The sequence below is a fragment of the Biomphalaria glabrata genome, chromosome 10, assembly GCF_947242115.1.
Source record: "Biomphalaria glabrata chromosome 10, xgBioGlab47.1, whole genome shotgun sequence".
In the NCBI taxonomy this organism is placed as follows: Eukaryota; Metazoa; Mollusca; class Gastropoda; family Planorbidae; genus Biomphalaria; species Biomphalaria glabrata.
The window spans coordinates 17338754-17352757 of NC_074720.1; the positions used below are offsets into that span (position 1 = coordinate 17338754).

The 14004-nt window shown below is 37.1% G+C and overlaps 1 protein-coding gene across 8 annotated transcripts in view; it reads left to right on the top strand.

Moving 5' to 3' along the window:
• Positions 1–466: 466 nt before the first annotated feature.
• Positions 467–14004, top strand: part of LOC106065282 (uncharacterized) — a 28652-nt gene continuing 15114 nt past the window's right edge. The window contains exon 1 of one of the 8 annotated variants that reach the window (XM_056044039.1): positions 467–507. In XM_056044039.1, the coding sequence (XP_055900014.1) occupies positions 482–507 (26 nt within the window). In that variant the 5' untranslated portion in view covers positions 467–481. Of the gene's footprint in view, positions 508–622; positions 863–1106; positions 1232–2325; positions 2345–3748; positions 3987–14004 lie in introns of those variants that run through there. The other 7 variants (XM_056044041.1, XM_013224064.2, XM_013224060.2 and 4 more) reach the window with 7 other exon arrangements.

Sequence of the window (14004 nt, forward strand, 5' to 3'; positions counted from 1 at the left end):
TGGCATGTGGCCAGCACACAAAACAACTGCCTTTACTTTCCCCAACTAATGTCGGGTACCCATCAGAGGCACCCAAAGATCCCGAAATTAAAATTCCCAGGATTCGAACTAGGAACCTGGTTCGTAAGCCTAGCTCATTACCGCTCAGCCACTGTGCCTCCGGGTCAGGTTGAAACTTAACACAATCATTTCTTACAACTAACAAAGCAAGAATAAATGAAAACAAAAAATAGTCAATTTAATTACTGGAAATTAGACCTAACTTTTTTGTTTGATACCAAAAAGGGAAATAAATCCTTCAGTAGGTATGGCCAAAATGATCCTTAAAAATATTTAACTTAGAAAAATTATCTTTGAGAGAAATTATATTTTGTTTCTTTTAATTTGATTTGACATGTGACGTCATTCAAGCGACATAATTCTCAAAATAATAATTGTTATTCACAATGAAACGAAAGTACCAAAAATAAATATAAACTTTATGTTGCGTGTTACAAAGTTCGACCGGTTAGCAATTCATGCATATTAGAATAAGTTGGTTTTTTTTTTTTTAATTTATTAACCCAAAGAAATTGTACATAGACTCTAAATCTAGAATTGGTATTTATTTAAGTTTAGATTATAGATATCTATTAGCTGGATTTAAATAAGACAAACAATGGTTCAATCAGAATGGAATTGTAGCTGTAGCCTGGTTTGCACTCAACTCACAGCAGTGCAGTCTGCAGTAACAATTTTCCACTTGTGCATTTAATATGAAATCATGATCATGATGATGTGACGAGTGAACAATAAACCGTAACGCGTGCAAATAAGGATTTCTACTTCTAGACTAGATGAACTAGAATCTAGATCTATTCTAGTAAGTTCTTATTGTTTGATAACATTAAATTTATTTATTTAAATTTAAACATTATCTGCGTAAATCTGCTAAAATTGTTACGTTACTCATGGCTAAAAGTATAATATTAATAATAAAATCTATAGATCTAGATCTACGATCTAGACCTAGATCTTTCTTTACTATCTTATCTAGATTCTAGATCTAGTCTGTATCAGTATATGTCTATAGACTATAATCTATATCTATAGTCATAGTGTCATAGTTACACTATGTTATGTGACTATAGAGTCTAGATCTAGTAAGTGACTTAGATTTAGATCTAGATCTAGATTTGTATTCAAGTATTGTCATTTGAGTTTGACTCAGTCTCAATAGACTAGTACTAGAGTTTACTAGAGTGAGTATACCTAACTAATCTAGCTAGTGAAATCTAGTGTCAGTGTAAGTCAGCACAGTATAAGTTATAAGTAACACTCATAACACTGTAAATGTAATTTAGAAATTTAGATCTAGAATCTAGAACCTATTGTAAATTCAAAATTGTAAGCATCCATATAGATTCCATATCTAGATTCTAGAATCTAGATATCTATAAAAAATATTTTCCTTGTATATAATAGTTATTATATACTATATATACCCATGACTTTTGACTAAATTTAGACACATAGATTAGAGATCTAGAATTAAATTGATTAAATTTAGATCTAGATAAGATTTATATTCTCTAAAGTTAATTAAAGTACACTACAATAACTATCATATTTAAATGTATATTAGCATACACTAATCACTATATTTATGTTCTCCGTTTGAATTTGAGTATGTCTATCTCTCTATTTTTTTTTTTTACTGGTCTAGATACTTATAATACTTATAAAATAGACTAGCTACATCATCTTATAGAGATTATTCTAGATATCTTATTCTAGATATCTAGAATTTAGATCTACAACATAAAATTTACATTTTATTTATAAATCATCATCCTTGATCTAGTTATATCAAATATATCCCTCGGCTTTGGCTTTGTAGGCTATCTAGATCTAGTCACTCTAAAGAATATTATATATATATATATATAGCTATATCTAGTTAGGCTCTGTAGATCTGATCTAGTCTAGCATTTAAAAAAAATAAACCTATCTCCATTTTTTTTCTGTTTTAATGAAGAAAAGTTAACTATCTATCTAGATTTAGAACATTTAAAGGCAATGCCTCTGTGTCAGGTATGACAGTGCGATATTACTCATGAGTATGTGTACAAGTATTTAGCACAATTTTGCACAATTTTATGACTAGACCAACTTATTTTGCACACAACCCACAGCTGACTAACACTTGACAATGCAAAAACAATCTTTAGCAGTTCATGGTGATGTGTGAAAATACAAATATTTAGAATCTCAAAGTCAGTTCTAGTCTAGTAAATTCTCATTGTATTTTTACATATATTGATCTAGACCTATGTTAAATTTATCTAGAAATTAAGCTCTAATTGTAAGTATATAGATTTACTGAATTCTATTATCTACTAAGACTAGAATCTAGCATTTAACATTTATTTCATGAACCCAAGATATAGACTTATCTACAGTGATCTAGCAGTTATTATTTGGTTGACAAATTTTATGGTTATTGATATAAACATCTGGATGCTAGGAAAGATTTCTATAATATTAACATTTCCTGCATTATAAAAATCAGCAAACTATATTTTGATTTTTAAAAGGTTGTTATGGTATATAAGAATCTGTGGTAGAGGCTTCAATTGTTTGCATGATGAGCTTACATTGACAACAAAAATCTCCCCCAGCTCCACCCCAAAGATCTTTCTGGTCATGTGATACCTGAACTAGACATCTAGATGTAATTTAACATTTAGTAAGTCTGGATCAGACATTAAACTCTTTATACTCTGAAGACATTCACTACACTTTAAAATCCTCCATAGTTACACTGGCTTGTATTCAATATATGTAGGCTAAATTACAACATTTTTTGTGTTCATACTAGGTCCTGACCTATGACCAATACTTGCCAATTGTGTGTAGTGTAGCTATAGATAAGAAGTAAGTAGGCTTAGTGACAGTCTGTTGACTGGAAATGAAAGATTTCTAAGCATTAGGACCAAATGTGTATATTCTTGTTTTTTGATTGCTAAAAACTGATCTGAACATTTTAAGAATGAAGTGGGTAACATCTTTATCTTAGATTGACACTTAGGAAGAAGTTAAATCATAACAGCATTAAATACAAAATACAGGCAAAAATGATTTTAAAATATATATATATATATATATATATATATATATATATATATATATATATATATATATATATATATATATATATATATATATGTGTGTGTGTGTGTGTTGAGTGCACCAAAAAAAGGAAAAGAAATTTTATAAAATAAAAATCTGGAGCTCTGGATGTACAAACTGAATCGCTAGTACATAGTGAATCGCTAGGACAAACTGAACTGGTCCATTCCAAACTTAATGCTCTAGACTTCTATACTATTTATTTTCCCTTTTTTTTTAAATAAAAATAAATTTGTGTTTAAAAAATATATTTCTAATGTATTTTTTAAATTTGATATTGTTAAGTCGTTTATTGAATTGTGGAATTCGGAAGAAAGCAATTCGTTCTCTTCATTTTCGTCTATGATAAAATACTAACGAAGGAAATAAAACTCAAGCTCTTTATATTGCAATCACAATTCAGTCTGATCTCAAAATAAAATGAGCGACTCTTTAGGTCCATACTTAGCACCACAGTCCTGACCGAACTCATCAAACTAACACTATATCTACTAGTCTATATCTATTCTTAGTGTGGTCTTTTTTGGTAGCAGTTGACACGAGTGTAATAGAAGAGCCCAGTAAACCGATGACCCCGATACTTAGGGTCAGGTCAACTGTAGACCTGTTGCACTAAGCCTTCGTGTGCTGGGTGTGTGCTGATAAATGATTATAGTCTCTTTCGCCAGTTTCTATCAGTGAAGCTAGTTGTGGTCGAGTGACATGTTCGAATGTAGTGTGGACTTAATGCTTGTACCATTTCATAGGCAGGAAAACAAATAGGACATATTACAGCTAGCGGGCTCAAAGGTGTGACCTAATTTTGTAGAATACTGGTAGGTAACAATAGACTTAGCGTGAGTTACGTATTTCTTTGATATCGACATATACATACATGGGTTATTAATAAGATATAATATTTAGAGTCTATGCATTTTTTTGCCTGTTTTTGTTTCTACTGAACATTTTGATATTCTAAAAACAACAACATAGATCTAGATCTAGTGCTCTTTTTGAAGTTCGGGATTTCCCGAGAAAGAAAAGCCTGAAAAGGCATTTTTAAATACGGGTGGCAGACACACACAAATACATAGCCTACATACATGCACTGCAATACACTGACACACACAACTAAATTAGTTTCTGTCCAAGTCCACACGTTAAATAAATCCACTTTCACGGTAATACCTGCGTCCATTTCAATTTTGGCATTGTTACTAAACTTCAGTGAATCTTACAAATGAAGTTAAAACGAATGTAAATCCTGAATCTAAACTAAACCTCGTTACTAAACCTTGAAACTACACAACATAGAGAAAATGTTCAATTCTAAACTATTGAAATGTCTCTACCCCCACGCCATTTACAGTTAGTTTTATCATTTTTATTGATGCTTTCAGCTGAAATGATAGATATCAGTCTAGCTCAGAGTGAAACCTATTAAGATGTAATCAGAAACTGGTATCCAAGAGCATGTTTAAAAAAAACAAAAACAAAACTAGAAATCGTCTGGACATTAAACCCATAATGAATGATAATGTTTTGGTCTAACCCTACTCGAACTTCGTCATAGGACGGTCCCAGGCCCGACTGAAACAGCAGGGGAGTTGAAACAGCAGGGAAGTTGAAACAGCAGGGGAGTTGAAACAGCAGGGAAGTTGAAACAGCAGGGAAGTTGAAACAGCAGGGGAGTTGAAACAGCAGGGGAGTTGAAACAGCAGGGAAGTTGAAACAGCAGGGAAGTTGAAACAGCAGGGAAGTTGAAACAGCAGGGAAGTTGAAACAGCAGGGGAGTTGAAACAGCAGGGAAGTTGAAACAGCAGGGAAGTTGAAACAGCAGGGAAGTTGAAACAGCAGGGAAGTTGGGCGTAGAGCTAGCTACCCTACCCTGTGGAAAAAACACTTGCTACAGAAACACCAAACAGTAAATCGACATAAGTCACGGACTTGGGAGTGTATGTCCAACTGAAAGGTTTATGACACTGGTCAGTGAAATCTAGAGTCATCTGGACCATCGTCTCTATCAGAACCATCACCGCCATTGGTACATGGAACGTTCGAGCCATGTATGAGATTGGGAAGACAGCCGAGATGAAAAGGTACAACCTCCGCCATCTTAAGAATCAGCGAGTCCAGATGGACTGGTTCCGGACGACCAATTTCGGGTGAACTCCTTTTTTTATTCTCAGGACATGAGCAGGAGCCTAAACACACTCAAGGAGTACCCCTGGTGCTGTCTAAGCGTACTCAGAGAGCACTTAATGGAGGGGAAGCGCATGTACCATGAGGATCGACTTAGATATTATCCAATGCTTCGCCCGAACGAACAGTGAAGAGAAAAAGAAAGAAGCTTTTTTACAACAGACTGACTACCATCCTATATGGTAGACCTAAAAAGAACGTCATCATCATAATGGGCGACTTCAACTTTAAGGTTGTCAATGACAACAGAGGATATGAGGAGATCATGGGAAAGCAGGGACTAGGTGAGAGGAAAGAAAATGGAGAGAGATTCGCCAACATGTGTGCCACAAGCAACTTGGTGATTGGAGGAACTGTCTTCCCACACAAAGGAATGCAAAAGGCAACTTGGGTATCACCAGACCTGTCAACAGAGAACTAAATAAACCACGTCTGTATTGTGAAGAAGTTCCAGTCGCTCTCTTCAGGATGCAAGAGTCAGACAGGAGCAGATGTTGTTTCAGATCATCTTCTTTTTGTACAATACTATTTTTTTGAAAGACTGCGCAAAACAGGAAGAGTTCAAGGTCACCCTATCAACCGTTTAAGTTCCAGCTCATAGAAGAGATGCTAAAAGAGGAGACATTAGAACAGAAGTGGCAGAAAGTGAAAGAAACAGTGACCTCCACATCCAAAGTCATAGTCATACACCCATAGAGGAGATTTCTGCAGAAAAACTCCTCAGAGGATAAAGGAAAGAAGAGCGAAGAAATCACCTTAAAACAAGAGCAGCCTAAGCAAAAAATAAAATTATGTGGAAGCAGACAGAAATGTCAAACAGGTGGAACCACTTTGAAGCACTGGCAAAAGAAGCAGAAGAAGAAGCCCTTCAGAACAGCACTAAAGACCTGAACTCGGTCATCAAAAAAATAGAATTTGCCAAGCCATAGAGATTAGTATAGTGTCAGGGTGGAGAAGTGATAGCAGATGAAGAAGGACAAAAGAAGAGCTGGATAGAGCACTTCCAGAAGCTACTGCAGGGCATCTTAGTTGAAGCAATAAAAGCAGACATTGATACCAGTGTGAATCTATTATACCCTCGCTTCTGTAAGATATGGGAACAAGAAGTGCCACCAGAGTGGGGCTACCTCAAAAAAAAACTCCACAAGAAAGGTGACTTTAGTTCCTAATCCAACTACCGAGGGTATAGAATAACGCTGCTGTCCATTCCGCGAAAGGTGTTTACCCGAATTGTGCTGAACTGAATGAAAGATGCTGTAGATCAATCTCTCTATGACCGACAAGTGGACACTAGAGACGATCTTGACTTCGCAGATGAATTGCCAACAACAGTTGCAGGAAAAGATAAGCGACGTTGCGGTTGCGGACAATTCAGCTCGAATGTGTCTTACCATAAACAGAGATGATAAAGGTGTTCAAGTCGCCCAACAACTCACCCATTACAGTCCAAGGCGAGGCTCTGGAAGAGGTGGAAAACTTCACCTATCTTGGCAGTCCTAAACAACCATGGAGGAATAGATGCAGATGTCAGAACCGGCATTGCTAAAGGTCGAGGAGGCTTCCGTCAGCTGAAGAACCCTGGGGATCTAGGGAAATAAGCACCACCACCAAGATCAGTGCTACAGTATGGAGCAGAGACTTAGAGAACCACCATCACCACCATGAAAAAAAAATCCAGGCATTCATCAATACCTGCCTGAGGAAGATTCTTCTGTTCCGTTGGCCGGACAAGATCTCTAATAAGGAACTGTAGCAAAGAACAAACCAGAAGCCGATTGAAGTAGATATCCTTCAGAGACGCTGGAGATGGATAGGTCACACCATCCGTAAGCCTGCATCCTACATTACAAGGCAAGCCCTCACCTGAGACATCCTTGGAAAGATGAAGAGGGGACGGCTCTTTTGAGCTGTCTTTTGATGCGTGGGCATGGATTACTTAAAGGGGATAAGGAATGTGCATATTATGTTTGCAAAACATACTGATGTTAGCAATATGTCTGATGTAAGCCAAGTGTTATGATTATGTCTGAGTGTATGACGTATGAGTATGGATGTGAGTAACAACGCGGATTACAGATCTATATGTATGCAATTTACATTGTACGAGAATAATCCTGTAGTTGCATACCTATTTTACGTTGTTCTTATAGGTGTGTACAAAATGTTTGAATCATTCGAGACTATCCGCTATATACTGTAGGAGCTTACTTTTTACAGCTATTAAGATCTATCTGTGCATCTCAGGGTTTCTTTTGGAGATCTGTGCAACATTTTATAGCTAGTTTTCTCTTTTTTGTTTATCGGCCTCCGAAAGGGGAATAGACGCTATTAGTTTTGTGTGGTCTGTCCGTCCGTCCGTCCCGTTTAGATCTCTTAACTAGAAAAGATATTGAAAATACGATTTCATGATATTTTAGACCTTTCAAAGTTTTGATGATACGGCAACTTTTTTTTCCGTTTCTGAAAGCAAAAAAAAATAAAAAAAATTAACTTTTAAAATCAACTATGCAAGAAGTTTTTTTTTTTTTAAATACACCATTTTTACAACTATTCACTATTAATAGTAACAAACACGGGAGGCTATCTAGTAAGGGAGATGGCCTATTACCATATTTTTAACACATTTATGCAAACGGTTGTAGATTTTTTTAGAAAATTTTTTTTTATAAATGTATTGTTAAGTAAGTTCTGTCATACTAACTACTACATTTACAAAAAGTTTCTTATTTTTTTTTAAAGAGAAAAAATCTATTTAATATGCATATAAGTGAAACAAAATTAATAAATAAGTTTTTCATATCGCTTGAACTGCATCGCCGCGCTATAGGTACAGATGGAACGACGAAAGGATTTTTAAAAAATTTTCTTACGGTTATGTTGTTTTTTTTCCTTTATGCTTTGAATAAGAGATTGACCCGTTACAAAACAATTAGATCAATTAGATAATCATTATATGACATCAGGCCAGGTTCGCATTAAACTTCACCTTCACTTTCACCTATCCCTTGGTCTGCTGGACTGTTGGGGCACCATGTAAGATCGTTCAACCTTCTTTCTCCATTCTTCTCTGTCATTTGCCTTTGATAGAATTTCATTCTGATATTATTTCTGATGATATTGAAACCTGCCTTTTTACCTGCCTGGGTGGACCCCTTCGGGGGCCGATTTTGAGTTTGTGTTTCCACACAAAACTGTCTTTGTAACCTTATACGTAATCTCTAACTACAACAGACCACCTCGCTTTGTGGATTTGTTACTAGTGACCGAATGTGCACTATAGCAAGACAGACAACTGTTTGATGTTGACTGAGATGATAAACTGACTTTTTTTGGGGGGGGGGGGGGGGGGGAAGAGTTGCTATATAATATACAGTCGAATCTGGTTAATCTGAAAAGCCGCTCATTTGGGCCAAATCCTAAAGCATCGAAACAGATCCTATTATGTAGTCGACTCCGGAAAATCGAACCAGCAGGTATTTAGGACCCAAAGCAATCCCATCAGAGTGGTCAGAGTTTCGGGATGTAAAGTAAGCAAGGTGAATTGGATACGACTGTCTACAAGCCTTTTGGAGTATTAAAATTTATTTTCTAATGTAAGACACAAATATATATTGAACATTAAAATGATTCAGTTTATGATACATCTTATGGGATTGGGCCCAGAAACATTAAACATTTATGTCAACCTACATCCCCCCGCACCCCCCCCCCCCCCCCATTTGTTTTCAAATCAAAATGTTTGTCAGTCGCATCAAGTATTAATGAGTTCGTATTGTTTGGAAATATAGATTTATTGCAATGACTTATGTTTAATTGATTTTTCCAGTTCATCTCTCGTGTTATGTCATTCAACAAAATCCTTTTTGGGGCACATTTTTCTTTGTTCAAGAGACCTTTGTAGCCCTTGTACTATTCACTCTTAGCCTATTTATCCGTAATACAATGCATATCTGATTAGGACAAAGTCATCGAGTATGTACTATCGTAATGGGGTGGGGGTGGGGCAAAGTCAACATTGTGTATCATCTTAAACTGCTTACTTAAGCAAGAGTCAGCGTGGATCCATGGAAAGCGATTGGTCACTAGTCTGGTGACCTATGGGTAACTTGCCTGTGTTGAATCGAGTTCCTTAGGACCCGTTAAGTCCACTAGTGTTACCTCATAGGTCCAGGCTGTGCGCTTACTTTACAGAGCCCTCCCCCTTTTCACTTCCCTCTTGGCAGCTCGATCTGGCAAGATGTGGGTTACTTTTAGACATTATACGTTAGATGTATAGATCTACTGTGTGTTTGACCTTAGTGTATGTAAGATCAGTTGTAAACAGCGAACACGCTGGTTGTGTTGGAAACAGTAAACAACTGAACAAGACACGGAGTAGTGGCAGTGTGGCACCTCGTTTTGGACATGAATACCAGCGCATTATGTTTGAAAGCCATTTCTTTAGCCTCGATCTAAGCCATACACACAGTCCTAGGCAAAACATATTACGACACCATGACATATGTACATTAGATAAAAAAAAATACCATACATTGACTGTACATAATATCAAAATATCAACATGATATACCTAAGCAAAACATGTCAACATATTTATATATACATATATGTGTGTGTGTGAATATATATATATATATATATATATATATATACACACATTGGTAGTACATAATAGCAAATTGCAGTGCAAAGGTCATACTTTTTTTATACCAATATAACATTTAGGTTAATCATTTTATCAATGTGACCTACAAAGGCAATACATGATATCAATGTGACATATATGCTATACATTTTATCAATGTGACATATATATACTATACATTTTATCAATGTGACATATATATGCTATACATTTTATCAATGTGACATATATATGCTGTACATTTTATCAATGTGACATATATATGCTATACATTTTATCAATGTGACATATATTTGTAATACATCATAACAATATATCAATGTGTTCTATATAGGGAATGTGTTATGTATAGGGAATGTGTTATGTATAGGGAATGCATTCTACTAATGCTATAGGCAAGGAACGGGATGACAGATAAGTTCTGAGTTGTTGGGTGTCCAGTTGAGGTATAGACACATTTTCTTGTGTGTGTGTCTTAGTGTTCTAGGCCTCAAATGTAGTCCTTAAAACAGGATGCCTGATGCAAAACTGCTTATCACTTAGCGTTTCCAGCTTCTATCAGCCTTTAGTTTTCTTTCAATGTATCGGTTTATTTACTACAAGCTTTTTATGTTGTTTTTTTCCTGCATACAACTCTTTCTTGTATTTCTTTGAAGTTTATTTCAGTACAGTACCAATTGAAATTTAAAAAACAAACAAACAAACAAAAACAAACAAACATTGGCAGCAAGCAGTGTTAAAGTAACGTTAAACTGTTTCATGTTGAAAGCCCTTTTCGATATTCTAATATGCATCCGTCATCTCGCCAACTCCACTAGGGGGAAATCAGGTATTATCCTAGAACTTAAGTAAAAAAAATAAAAATACAAGACTTTTTGATTTCATTCATTCAGGCTGCTTGGGTTTATTTAGAGTTGAAATGTGGACAGATTTAGTTGGATAGTGAAGTTGCTGGTAAGAGTTTTCTCTTTGATCAGCATTTCATTAAACTCAATTTTTTGTTGAGTCTCTCTGTGATCTTGTGTAGTTTTTGAGATCTTGTACTATCGCAGTCATATTATATATAGTCTGACTGATGCATGTATATAGAGAGCGAGAGTCTACGATGTGTTTCAAATAACTTCCCCTTAAGATTTTATGGTCCTTTGTGTTTGTTTAGTGAATACGATTTCGGCGCGTGTTTGTTTTGGGACTGCTCTAAGTTACACTCCTTGAGAACCATTGCCCTGTGTTCATACTGTGCAGCGCAGTGCGGCTTGCTTCATCGTGGGATGACTGAGGATGATGTCAGTAAGAGAACCAGCGGACATCTCGGTCGCCATGCTGTGTGTGTGTGCATTTCGTTTTTCTGAAGTGACTTGGTCCGTGACCTCCGTGACCTATGTCGAAGGAGCCGCTTGGTCCTTTCGACTCCTAGTGGATCATAGGGCCGCAACAGTACATTGCCATCAGACTCTGTTCCGGGCAATCTCCCTCAGTTGGGTCTTTGTCCATCCTGCCATCGGACTCTGTTCCGGGCAATCTCCCTCAGTTGGGTCTATGTCCATCCTGCCATCAGACTCTGTTCCGGGCAATCTCCCTCAGTTGGGTCTTTGTCCATCCTGCCATCGGACTCTGTTCCGGGCAATCTCCCTCAGTTGGGTCTATGTCCATCCTGCCATCGGACTCTGTTCCGGACAATCTCCCTCCGTTGGGTCTATGTCCATCCTGCCATCGGACTCTGTTCCGGGCAATCTCCCTCAGTTGGGTCTATGTCCATCCTGCCATCAGACTCTGTTCCGGGCAATCTCCCTCAGTTGGGTCTATGTCCATCCTGCCATCTTTGCTTCTTGTTCTACTGATCTCTTCCAGTCTTTCTCTTCGCTGTTTGAGTCCCACAAATAAAAAGATTCTTCTGTACTTGCGCATCCTCCCTTAAGACGGACAGGGCTTCCAACCCGGGCCCATCACGAAGACAGTCAAGTGCGCAGATATATTTATGCGTTTTTTAATGACTTAACGGAGTTTTATCTAACTGCTGCGTGTACGTTATTTTTTGAAAACTAATTTATACTTCAACTTTTTTTTCTTAATTTTTTAATTAAATCGTTGTTAATGTATATAAGGTCTATATTATATTTTTATGTATAACTTCCGAGCTGGCGACCCTTGGTTCAGCAGCAAAGTTTTTCAGCTGTCTTCCAAGATTTCGATTTTTTGTCCTTCTGGTGACCATTCGGTTGTGTGCAATAAAATATGGGAGGTCACCTCGCCCCCTTCATATTTAGATAAAGAAGAAAGAGAACTATATGAACGATAAACACACACACACACACAGCCTTGTTGAGAGTTCATGCACAAGTGTTTTAGAAAAAGGTCAACAAAGAAATGAGTGTCATTTGACGTCGTTGCGTGCTTGTGTGTGACGTAATCAAAGTCTAGCACTTGACTATCTAGCTAGCACTGACCCAGTCGTCTGTCATCAGTCACTAAAAGCTGTTACAAATTACCTTTATTTACTGGGCGTGTAGACCGTGTCTCCAAAGTCTCGTGTCCCAGTCAAGTTCTTGTCTCGTGCTTGTCATTTGTGTGTTCAACATGTTTCACTTGCAGCTCTGGCAGTGGCGTAGCAAGGTACCCGAGGGCCCGGGTTCAAGAATATGTGGGTGCCCCCCCTTACCAATAAGCCAAATTTATTGTGTGACCTAAAATATCGAGTAGTTTGCGTTTGATTCAGTTCTGACTCCGTTGCAGTAATAGTTACTTAAAACTCAATAGTTGTACAACCTCTAACAGTATTAAACGACTCAAACAAATGTTTCATTCCGAAAACACTGCTATGTTTCAAACTGTTAAACATGGATGAAAACTAGAATCTTGTAGTAGCTAAGACCAGGAACATGGTGGCATCCTATAACCCTTTGACCTTGAACTCAGCATTAACAACTGAAACATGGTGGCATCCTATAACCCTTTGCCCTTGAACTCAGCATTAACGACTGAAACATGGTGGCATCCTATAACCCTTTGCCCTTGAACTCAGCATTAACAACTGAAACAAGGTGGCATCCTATAACCCTTTGCCCTTGAACTCAGCATTAACGACTGAAACATGGTGGCATCCTATAACCCTTTGCCCTTGAACTCAGCATTAACGACTGAAACCTGGTGACTATTTCGTTTGTCTGCTCAAAAAATGTGTCATGTAGAGAACAGCGATAGTTCGGTCAAATGTGGATTTCGAAAGTTTTCTCTGCATCTTGGTCGAACTACTTCAGAATCGTCATTTTTACAGTGTCCAAGTCACCTCTCAAATAACTTACTTGATTATAGAATCTAGTTCTTCTCCAGTAGACGCATTGCTTGATGTAGAGATTGCTGCTCATTTCCCAATATTTTTGACACAACTTTGATTGCGCTTACATTTTGTACTGGGCGATTTGCAGAATAATAGTAACCCTTATCGAAATGTTTTAAATTTTCCCTAAGTGTGCAGCTTCCAGCAGTTCTTTTTTCTCTGGGGGAATATAGCATATTTAGTACATTAATCTGAATCTCATTGCTGTTACTGCATCATTCCTTGATGACATTGTAAGGCGCTGTGAGCATAAAACACATGCGTAATTTTTTTTTTATTAAGCCATAGAAAGCTGCAACTTATTGAACACAGCTGGCGGAATAATTCAAGATCAAGTTTAAGCTGTGATTAGCGCATTGAACATAGTACTCAAGCGGCTGCTTTGTTGAAGCAATGCCTGATCGCAATGTCCACTCCTATTAGAAGCACCATCATAACCTTGGTCTTCTTTTTATTTGATGGAATGTGGTGATATATTTCATTACTTGGGGTATTTGTGGAACCAATTCTGCATACATCCGGTTGTCACAAATATGAAAACCTATCAACTGTTTTTATGAATGTACAGAGAAAGAATCTATGCTACCACCAACGCACACAGTGTGAGTAGGGCTAGCCGCCATTACAATAAACTCGAGGAAAGCAGTTCCTTTCATTAAAGACGTTTAAG